At 41.9% G+C, this 12,294-nt stretch overlaps 1 protein-coding gene across 1 annotated transcript; it reads left to right on the top strand.

Annotated features, from left to right (window-relative positions):
- The first annotated feature begins 842 nt into the window (after positions 1-842).
- Positions 843-12,063, top strand: LOC120055583 (kelch-like protein 14). The gene is made up of 8 exons (XM_039003465.1): positions 843-1,723; positions 3,895-4,016; positions 9,271-9,360; positions 9,543-9,621; positions 10,271-10,461; positions 10,994-11,152; positions 11,420-11,577; positions 11,923-12,063. The coding sequence occupies exons 1-8, from the start codon at positions 843-845 to the stop codon at positions 12,061-12,063; spliced, it is 1,821 nt and encodes a 606-aa protein (XP_038859393.1).
- The last annotated feature ends 231 nt before the right edge of the window (positions 12,064-12,294 follow it).

Below are 12,294 nucleotides of genomic sequence, written 5' to 3'. Positions count from 1 at the left end.
TTAGAGAATGTGGCGACTACGAAACAAGGTAGTACAGGACGCTTATATCAAGTTTACAAACATTTTTCATGTAGTAAATGCATTTTTAGCGTTGTTTAACTACATACACATGTGCATGTTTCATTTATATTATTGGATTGCTGCACTGAATTAATAATTTCCGATACTCATGTCTGAATAGTCGTAACTCAGGTAAAAGGGGAAAAAGCTTCCGCACCGAGCACAGTGATGTCGGCTGTGTGAGGGACAAACTAATTGCTTTTGTATCACTCCGTGCGTGCATTTGTGGATGTGTAAATTTGATCATTGTGAGAGTGCAGCAAGATAAGAGGAGAACGATAAGTGTTAGCTGAATGCTGCATTTTATCTTTGCATAGGGGTTGCCTTTTCCCTTATCCAACAACTTAAATTGCGTTATCAAAGAGAAGGCGCTGCAGCATCTCCTCTCATAGTTTGTTTTGGCAATGCGCGTCAAACCGCAGCGTCAATTGAAATGATCTTGTCTTGAAAGAATGCAAATAGCAATTGAACGGCACATTCTTAGGACAATACGTTTTTATTTTCTCTTGTCTTCCGACATGAGCCAAAGTTGAAATGATAGCCTACCGGACCGAACTATATTGTTCATTGCAGAATAGTATCGGCGGGAGCAGCATGATGGTTTACCGGTTCGATCGGATGCATATTCATTTAACTAACCATTATGATCGGTGTAACGTGAAGGTATTAGAGACAATTCCCTCCTGACTGTGATGATGATATCATGTTATTTTATTCATAGATAAATGGGCTAGATGTAGGCTAAATGGCTTGCATGGTGTATTTGTTGCCTAGGTGAAGTCATGTCCAGATCGGGTGATAGAACATCCACCTTTGACCCTACACACAGTGACACCCTGCTGCACGGGCTCAACCTGCTATGGAGGAAACAGCTTTTCTGTGATGTGACTCTCACTGCCCAAGGACAGCAGTTCCACTGCCACAAAGCAGTGCTGGCGTCCTGCTCTCAGTATTTCAGGTGTCTCTTTTCTAGCAGTCATATGCTCAACAACGAGGGGACCAACAACAACAAGGACCAGGGGAGCAGTGGTACCCCATCTTCCTCCCCCGATGACAAGCTGATGGCAAGCACCCGGTCCATCAACAACCTGGTCCTCCAAGGCTGCTCCTCCATCGGACTACGGCTAGTGCTGGAGTACCTGTACACTGCCAACGTCACTCTCTCTCTGGACACTGTGGAAGAGGTGCTCTCGGTCAGCAAGATCCTTAATGTCCCCCAGATCACCAAGCTCAGCGTGCAGTTCCTCAATGACCAGATCTCTGTACAGAACTACAAGCAGATCTGCAAGATCGCAGCACTGCACGGCTTGGACGAGACCAAGAAGCTGGCCAACAAGTACCTGGTGGAGGATGTGCTGCTGCTGAACTTTGAGGAGATGTGCGCCATGCTGGACGCTCTGCCGCCCCCGGTGGAGTCGGAGCTGGCTCTCTTCCAGATGTCTGTGCTGTGGCTGGAGCATGACCGGGAGACTCGCATGCACTACGCCCCGGACTTGATGAAGAGGCTGCGCTTCGCCCTCATTCCGGCCCCGGAGCTGGTGGAGAGGGTGCAGTCGGTTGACTTCATGAGGAGTGACCCAGTGTGCCAGAAGCTGCTGATGGATGCCATGAACTACCACCTGATGCCCTTCAGACAGCACTGCAGGCAGACCACAGCCAGCAAGTGAGGATGTACACACACATGCATGCACACGCACGCACACACACACACACACACACACACACACGCGCGCACGCGCACGCTCACACGCACACGCACACGCACACGCACACACACACACACACACACACACACACACACACACACACACACACACACACACACACACACACACACACACACACACACACACACACACACACACACACACTAGGTTAGTAAAGATACTACCTTGTACACTTGGATATGGTTAGGGTTAGTGAGGATGCTTTAGAATGGTCTAATCTACCTTATTTTCCATACCATCTCACACTATAAATGTGTTAACTCTCTGTTAAAAAATGTAAGTGCTGAAAAGATGGAGAAACATAACTTCAGTCAATAGGAAGACAGTTGAACAGTACATTCAGGCATTTCTTCCAAAATACGAGTTATCTCATTATTCCCAAAAATATATAGGTCACTTATAATTAAACATAGACACACTTGTAAAACATATTACATAAGAGCACATGAAAACTGCTATTGACATAACCTGGGTAGATATAACCTATAAATACATAACCTATACATTTTTGAATAGCTTGACAAGAGCAAGGAAACAATTCATGGATTATAGAGTTGTAGGTCTGGGTGATCCATACTGAGAATGGCTACTTTGTTTGCCTTACCTACATTACAACCATGGCTTGTCATGGTGTGTTCGTCATGATCAGCATTTTCCGAGACCGTTAATGGACAGGAGGAAGATGATTGATTGGTGGTGCTTGAAGCTGCTGTTGTTTAAAACCTCTTGAAACATCGGAGTTTGTATTATAACTCTGAAATATTATGGAGCAATTTTCACTTTTACATTTGTTGAACATTATCTTCTTAATTCAGAAACAGTAGGCTTTATGATTGGAAAACTAATCTCACAGTATTGGAGAAAATAGAAATAAACAATTATCTTGCACTTGTGGTGTATAATGTATTTACCAGAGTAATTTATGGCATGGTTAATTTCCTTATTTATTTCTTACAATATCTTTATGGAGCACACTACTGTTTCCCTATCTAATGGAAATCAAAGAAAAAGTTATGAGCAATGGAGAGGACCTCCATGTCCTGGAGCATGTTGCCATGCCTAGTAGTCTCCTTAGTGAGATGTCCATACATGGGCCCAAATGCAGCATGGATCTAGGATCTAAACTTCTCATATTAATATCACATGCCACTGTTTCTCTCCCCTCAATTAATCTGCATTATCTCTGTCCAGTGGTCATTTGCATATGAGAATAACCCCAAAAACACATGAGTGGGCCATTATCCAAATGGATGCACTGAGACAGTGGTCATTTAGTCATAAAAAATAACAATACAAATGTCTGGAATTAATGGCCAATGTTGTTAAAACGACTGTTACTTTGTGGCTAGTTGTTTAATTGCATTGAACTTCATTCAAAACAAGATGACTGGACTCAATGTACAGTAAAGTTCGTGGCTCGGCTATTTCACAAACAAACCCCCAGAACTCAAGAATATGTTGAACAATTGGTTCAGAACTGCCACATGGAGTCTTCACCAATGGAATAGCAATATTGATCTACTCTACTGTATATTGCCCAGTCATATTTGCGTCACTGTATGTCACCCTGTAGAAAGGTTCTGATGACTTCACACCTAATTTAACAGATATATTTAGGGTGTAAACCCTCTTTGGACAGAAAGCATATGAAAAGCAAGCAGGTTAATTTTTTCACATAAATTCAGAGACAAACAGTTGTGATGTTACAAAGTCTAGTTACTCTGTTATTACCATGTTATTAAATAGATACAGCGTTCAGGTTAATACACAATGTTGTTAAGATGTTACTACTATGATCTACATAGCTCATATAGTGTTGGCCAATAAGGAAGTGTCTACATGATGGGGAACATTATTTTGTTATCTAAATCTTTCATATAGGATATGCTACAGTTCAATGACTTCCAACACAATGAAGTTGTAGTGATCAGTTGCAGTTGACTTGGTACTATAATGAAAAACCTTGTATTTTTGTTTGATGTTGGTGGTTGTTTTATTTAATCTATATCAGTTATGTAATCTTTGTGTTTCCTACCTCTTATCCCCACACCTCAACCCCCCTCCACCCCAACCCCATCCAAACCCCTCCACACCCACTTTACTCCAGGATTCGTTCCAATAAGAGGATGCTGTTGCTGGTGGGTGGCTTGCCTCCTGGACCTGATCGACTCCCCAGTAATCTGGTCCAGTACTATGATGACGAGAAGAAGACATGGAAGATCCTCACTAGTGAGTAGTAGCCCCGTCTTTTACCTGAAGCTTCTTCTGTTATATGCGTCAAATGAATCAACATTCTATTAACATCATATTTTATATTTTTTCAACATGCTGATGTTGAACATCAATCGATTTTTTGGGATGATTTCACAAAAAGTCATACACAGTTTATGTCTAATTTTAACCAGATTTCAACCCACGAATCAACAATAGGATTTCAAGGGTTGGTTTATTTCAAATGTAATGTTACGAGGCTTTGGCTTTAGCACAAGTACATTTTCTGGTAAAATGAGGGAAGAAGGAAGAAGTTCCTCAAATTCCTAGAGGTAATGGTGTATTACTAGCACTTTTAGTACGTTTTTAATCAGAGCGTGACTTTACAGGCACACCACCATGGCATGGAGTTTCCCTTGTTTTAGCTGAAATCTCCTGGCAAAGACGCATGGCCAGATTTATAGTCATCTAATGACATAGTGGCGTGTAGATGTAACATTATAGAATGACATGTTACTGTCCAATATATTAAGATACAATATATTATTATTGAATATTGAGTATGCCAGATAGATAGTAGAGAGTTAAAGAGAAAAGAAACATCCCTCCAAGCTAATAAAACCATATTGGTATTTGGACATGCATCGACAACTTGAAAAACCTTGCAAAGCTAAAAGCACATTTTGTGGGTATTCTTTGCCCAATAATTTACAGATGTAGGATCTTAATATGATCTTAATTTGAGCCAGTTTGCTACAGCTTGAAAATAACCCTGCAGCAACAGGAAATGTGAATTATTATGTGGATTATAATGAATGGGCATTTTTGTAGGGGTTGACACGTTTCGTTAGGGAAGTGGAAATTAGGAACTTTAGAAGTCTTTTTAAACCTTGAATACACTGCAAGTTTGCATTTCCTGATGTGCAACAAAATAGTCAACAAAGTAACCCTTTACACTCATACCCATATACAGATTGAAAATGGAAGATTTGGGCACTGATAAAACGGCTAAATTGGAACGCAGTGGCTGTACAGTAACATACTATACATGATGTCAGAGCTCTATCCTTGTGCTTCACAGCACTGTATGAGTTTTGACTGACAGCCATTCTGAACTTGAGCACCTTGCGCGACAAGAAGTTGCCCCCATTGGGCAACTTTTGCACATTATTTGATGTCTGAGTGAGGGAAATGCTGTAAATTAAGAGGACTCAATGTATTTTGAAAGATGACTCATTGAGGATTATAATAAATACTGCTTTGATGTCACACATGCAAGCCAAACACCTGTGAGTCCAAATGTGCACTTGTCATATACAGTGTCAATGTTTATGATCATTATGTTTGATGTACAGTTATAAGATGACATGTTGTCATACCCTGGGTTGTTCTGAACAGAATTAGCCTATTTTTGTTTATTGTGAAGAAAATTTGTCGGGCCACAGACACCTGAATGCACAAGACTCCTTTCTATGCGGACCAAAATTACAATGTTTCTCTGAAATGCCTTGTGGAAGCCTAACACTGTAAGATCGTATTTTATAAATTAGCTAGTCATGTTGGCAATAGAAGAGGCTTTCAAATGATGCCCACCTGATCCAGATAGCGATTTATAATGGGCCGTTTTTGGATTGCGTAAACACCAACAGTAATTGTGTGATGGCGGGGATGCAGGGCTGTGTTCCAAACAAAACAACTACAAGTGTGCTTGCTCTAGTTCCTCAACGGCACAGCTAGGAGAGCTCAAAAAGTACCTTTTAGTTGAAGACTGTTCTTTGAGTCATAAAAGTGCATTGAAATGTCTTAGGAACTGTGAACACTTTGGAGAGGTGTGTGTCCACTTGGAGACAACAACAAAACACCTTGTCATTTTTGTGTCTTATTTTGCACCTACCCCACATTTTCCAGGAATAGTCTTATCATGTTACTGAATGTAACCAGAGTATTTTCAGTTTTCGTTATGATCAAATGCGGCAAAAAGTACAGTAAATGTAAAAGGCACATAAAATCAACAGTCTAATGTTTGGATTCAGTCTTGTGCCAGGTTGTTTTCTAACCTTTGGTGTAATAATTTCCCCATAATCTGTAAACTGTTCCCTTTCAATTGCTACCATAGTTATACATTTTCATATTTCTTCTGTAATAAATATTTCAATTTAGCCCTATCCATATAGGCCAATTCCCACGAGTGTAAAGGGTTAAGATCCTACATCTGTAATGCTTCTGCAAATACAAAGAACAAGCTTTCTATTACACTACTTGCCTCAAGATATAGTGTCCTATGCTCTCTCTCCCACCTGTCTATGTTGACCTTTTGAGAGACACCACTATATTCTTGCCAATTTCCAAAGGTCAAACAAGTGCTAATGGAAAACCTTATCTGTCCTTTGCATCATCATCTGTGTCCATATTGAGTTGTTGTCCTCTGGCCTGGCAGGGAGCATCTCTCACTAATGTCGCTCCATTCATACATATTAACCACTGGTCTACCTCCCTACTGTCATCTCCTAGACCCCGTACACTATATTCTCCCAATACAATACAACTTTATTGTCCATTTGTCAGAACTGCTTTCAATCACTCCCATTCAACACACTAACAACACTTGTCTCACACATGCCCATAGTTATTTCTGGTCCTGGTCTGATATTGCCAGTGTCATGTACCATGATACCATTTCAACACATACCATCTGTAGCTAGACAGAATTGTAGCAGTGGTTCCAACTACTATGCAACTGTCTGCTGTCTGTCAACACTCAACAAGCTACATCTCTGCTCTGTTATCATTAGTGTTACATTAATGGTATTTTAACATTTCCTCTTGATTTTCTCAGCCATGTTACCAGAACAGGCATGCATACACAACGACTTTCAGCCTCATTGATATTTCAGTATTGACATTTTTCTCATTAAAGCTCATTGGTATAAAGTGTAACAACCAAAAGGTCAATGGGGATTTCCATTATTCAAAACTAAAAGTTAACACTCAAATGGTCCGTGTCCGTGTGGAAGGACAAAACTGCAAAATCATCCCCTTAACGTAACACATCGATAACCACCTGATGTAGCTGCTACACAATGGATGTGGAATAGAGGATGATTAACATTCAATCATAACTTTTCAATGAGGCGAAGCCTGAGAGGGATAGCGTTTGATTAAGACATTTATCAACACAATTTAGGGAGATTCTGATCCCTCTTGTCGCGTCCGATCACTGCAGCTCGTCTGTTCTAGAAACTAGAGGAACTCTTGCTTGCCATCTAGTGTACCTATCGCAGCGTGAAGAAGCAGGGAAGGGAAGGAAGACAAAGACATTGGCTCAGTTAAAGTAGTGACTCTGTCCACCGCTGCCTGATTCTACAGTACCTGAGCCAACCCGGCATTAATACCTCATGGCTTCAGAAATCCATCTTGATCTAAGCACAGTACTGAACAAAAGAATGCAATGTGGTGGGATGCAACACTAACGATGTTAGATGGCTGTAGTAACGCAACGTTGATTGGTGCAGTTGCCGTGGAGTCATTCAGTCGACCCCAACCAAGTGTGTTTCTATGCTGAGGTGTCTGACTCCCTCTAGTGAACCTGAGAGCTTACTGTAAAGCCAAGTCAAGGCCAATTCTAAGGGATTGGGTTTCTGCCACATAGTGGTTTTACAGTTTAGGCTCCAGTGGTAAATATGGAACAATTTAAATGTATTTTGATATCAACATCTATGAACATCATGATCCCTGATTCAGAGATAGATCTTATTTCTTTTCAGGCTGTAATGTACAAGACTATCAGAATAGGAGTAAAACGAATAAATTAGCAGACTTGAACATAAGTTATGGACAGTAAAACCATCGTTCTGAGTCTTTTTATCCTCAATACCATCTGATTTACCCTCAGTGGAGAGCAATGTTTTTTACAGTATCAGATGTTGTTTACTAAGAGCAGAAATCGCAACACAACAAAAATAACCACTCGTTCAAATCTCTTAACATCGACTAAATGATAACATTAAGGCATGTAATGGAAATCTACCACCTACACCCTCTTGCCAGTGTGGTGCACTGAAGTCAGGGAGTAGAATCCCCTTCCCTCAAGATAAAGCTGTTAGTCCTCCTATCTACCGTATCTGAGGCTCTCCACCTTCAATGGAAGACCTCTGCATGTCACACACCCTTATTGAAGATAAAGCTGTGTAAGTCAGTATCTGTCTGAGATAGACTCCCCTCTATGAGAGGAAGACCTCTGCATGTCACACACCCTTATTGAAGATAAAGCTGTGTAAGTCAGTATCTGTCTGAGATAGACTCCCCTCTATGAGATGAAGACCCCTGCATGTCAGCCAGCCACAGCTTTTGAGATTGCAGAGCTGAGGAGAGGAGAGGCCAATCGGAAAGAAATGAGATTCAAGGCTGTCTAATTTTACAGCAACTGCAATCCATCAGACTAGCGGGGAGGTGACGGTGGAAATGACGGATGGAGACAGACAGGTGGGCTTTACCATGCCACTGATTTACGCTCAAAAGCCCATGCACGGTGCGGGCCTCTAGATTTATTGAGTGAACATGATCATGTTCATTATGACTGTCACCTAAGACCGTTTCTCTCCATCTCAACGGGGTCACTTTAGCAGGGGAAGATGGAGTGGAGAGAGGGAGAGGGATAAGGAGGTTCACCTAGACATTCACACAGTAAACAGGCAGGGAGACTTCACCACCACCAGGTGGTTGGGGGCGTTTGGCCTTCATGCAGTGTGTTGTCAAATGTGAAACAACACCAATTGTCTGAATACTGGATTAAAAGGAATTGTTTAGATTCTTTTGGTATATTTTGTGCTAGAGTTTGGAGTGCAAGTTACTGCTCTTTCACACACAGTATAGAGTTTTTACTGGATGTCAAGTTGTGACATGGTGAGGTAGAACCCAGGAGCAGAGAAGAGAACCAGACAAGGAACCAGTGCTTTAGGAAAAAATGTAAATACTTTACTGGAAAACGTTCAACACAAGGTACAAAGTAAAACTGGGAAAACAACCAACACTAAGAGTCGAACTCACTCAGGAGACAACACACACAGCAAACAAATCAAGCTTCTGCAAAGGGTGACAGAAAACATACCTCTCTAAAAGTAAATAATAATTAGTAACAAAAACACCTGTGTCATTATAGTCTCTAGGGCGGTCTCTGCCGCCCTCTGGTGACAGGTGGAACCATGACACCACCATTATGTGTCCTGCCTCAGCCAGTTTCTGACATCCTCCACTGTTGTCTTGTGTCTCCCAGTAATGCCTTACAACAGTGCCCATCACTGTGTGGTGGAGGTGGAGAACTTCATACTACTGCTGGGTGGAGAGGACCAGTGGAACCCCAATGGTAACATCACTACTGATACTACTACTAATGCCAATACTTATACTAATACAAAACAAACTATTCATGTATATATAGTATTTATATTCATAATTCACATTTTATTGCCACTCAACATCTTTAGAAAGGATAGGAGTGGCCATATTAACTGTTTATGGATCTTGAATCTGACATGTATTTTGCAGGAAAGCACAGCACTAATCATGTCAGCCGGTATGATCCACGATTCAACAGTTGGATACAACTTCCGCCTATGCAGGAAAGGTAAGTCAATGCAAACAAAATTGACAAAATAATGCAATACAAATAGATGTGGGAATTATTGTACTGATTATTAACACTGAATTATTGCAGGGTCTGTATGTTCTAACCATTCCATACAAATAGCTTAGTGGTTAGAGCAGTTAGGGTCAGTAACTAAAGGTTGCTGGTTCTAATACCCGAGCCGACAAGGTGAAAAATCTACCGATATGCCCTTGAGCAAGGCACTTAACCATCATTTGCTCCAGGGGCGCCTTACTACTATGGCTGACACTGTAAAGCATCACATTTCACAGCACCTATCCTGTGTATGTGACAATAAAACATCTTTGTTTATTTTTTTACATACAGAGGTTATAACTGAGTTGTAACTTTGTCCACCAAGGCTTCCACCATGCACACACACACACACACACACACACACACACACACACACACACACACACACACACACACACACACACACACACACACACACACACACACACACGCACACACTCACATACACACACACACAACCCACACACTCACACACACACACACATACACACTCACATACACACACAACCCCCCCCCCCCCCCCCCCACACACACACACACACACTGTCCTGGTTGTTTTAATGATGTTGTCTGGTTGACACATCCTCCTCAGGAGAGCCAGTTTCTTTGCCTGCTGCCTGGATAAGCACCTGTATGTGATTGGTGGGAGGAACGAGTCGGGCTACCTCTCCAGCGTGGAATCCTACAACCTGGAGACTAACGAGTGGAACTACGTGTCCTCCCTGCCCCAGCCCCTAGCCGCACACGCTGGAGCAGTGCACAATGGGAAAATATATATCTCAGGTCAGACCTCACTCATTTTATTTAACCTTCATTTTAATAGGTTGTCCCATTGAGGTCAAAAGACCTATTTTACAAGGGAGACCTCACGGATCATCTCAATGGAAATAAGTTCATGTTGAAAATGCAAAGCTGAAAAATGACTAACTCAGACACAGTAAAAATGAACGGAAAAAATCTATTGATCTGGAGTATCGTGATTAGTGCAGGACTGCTAAATATCACCTATCAATGCATACACAGACTCGTTGATTTCCCTGCACACTTAGTCAGGATGTGTAAGAACCAACGCTGGAGATGAGAAGCAGGTACGGAGAGTGAACATTTAATATAGCACAGACATGGAACAGGACAGGAACAGTGTCAGAACCGGGGAACACAACGACATATGACAATCAATGCTGAAGCGGGGAAAAGAGCTGGGGAACAGACAGATATAGGGGAGGTAAGCAGAGTGATGGGTCAATTGATCCTGATGTGTCCATTCATAGCTAATAATAATGTCTTTATTTGTGTGTCTGCTATACCACTATAGGCGGAGTCCATAATGGAGAATACGTTTCCTGGCTGTATTGCTACGACCCCATCATGGATGTGTGGGCCAGGAAACAGGATATGAACACAAAGAGAGCCATTCATGCCCTGGCTGGGATGAATGACCGCCTCTACACTATTGGGGGCAACCATCTGAAAGGTAAAGACTGGCATGTCTCAGCTACTCTATTTTTTGCACATAGCCAATGAATGAATGTGGAGTAGAAGATGGATCCTCTGAATACTAGTATATTCTCAATATTCTCAGGGATGCTGTCCACTAATGCTCAATTGGATTCAATAGCTTGACCCATAAAGCCATATGACCCCTCTAGCTTGTCCTCAGTTGAGCATTATTCTAGGAATATTGCAGTGTGGGAAATCACAATGAGGGTTTCTCATCGTGTTTCCTTTCTGCTGTGCTCAGGTTTCTCTCACCTGGATGTAATGCTGGTGGAGTGTTATGACCCCAAAGCGGACCAGTGGAACATCCTCCAGACACCAATCCTGGAGGGACGCAGTGGCCCCGGCTGTTGCATCCTGGACAACAGCATCTTCCTAGTGGGAGGATACAGCTGGAGCATGGTAAAGGCTAATTTCACTATCTTTATCCTACGTTAACGCTTATCCTAGGTTTAGTTGAAATGCTATACAGTATGTATGATTGTGTGTGAGTATGAAGTTGTATTTTCTTGTTTTAAAAGCACAATAGCTTAGGGTATGTAGGCCTACAGTATGGGTTTAGGAATACCAACAACCTGGTGGCTAGATTAGTTTCAGTCCTGATAGAGACAACCATAGGTGGGACACCGTGAAATACCTTTACATTACCTTGAAACACCTTTGAAAAACCTTTAAAAAATTGCCCTCATAGACACATGCCCATGTATGAATTAATATAATAACGATGTCTCAACTGCTGTATTGCAGGGAGCCTACAAGTCTTCCACCATCTGCTTTAGCCCAGAGAAGGGGACCTGGACAGAGCTGGAGGGAGAGGTGGCAGAGCCCTTAGCAGGCCCATCCTGCTCCACTGTCACATTGCCTGCCTGTCTGCCCTTCAACAAATAACACATCACTAGGTACGACAGAGTAGCAGGAGAAGTAGGTGAGGAAGAGAATGGGGAGATGGAGTGATGGTGGAAAGGACCATCGATAAACGAACAGTTGTTAACAAATTTTGTGATGAAGTACTCCAATCAGCCGATGGAATGTGTATAAATTATTTTTTTACTGGTTTGACAAAAGAGCACTTTCGTTATTATTGCCTACTGAAGGTTTGAAAAAGTAAGTTATCATGTA

This window comes from Salvelinus namaycush, chromosome 11 (genome assembly GCF_016432855.1).
Source record: "Salvelinus namaycush isolate Seneca chromosome 11, SaNama_1.0, whole genome shotgun sequence".
NCBI classification, from domain to species: domain Eukaryota; kingdom Metazoa; phylum Chordata; class Actinopteri; order Salmoniformes; family Salmonidae; genus Salvelinus; species Salvelinus namaycush.
Note: the sequence above shows the minus strand (reverse complement) of the source record. Positions and strands in the feature narration are given on the sequence as shown.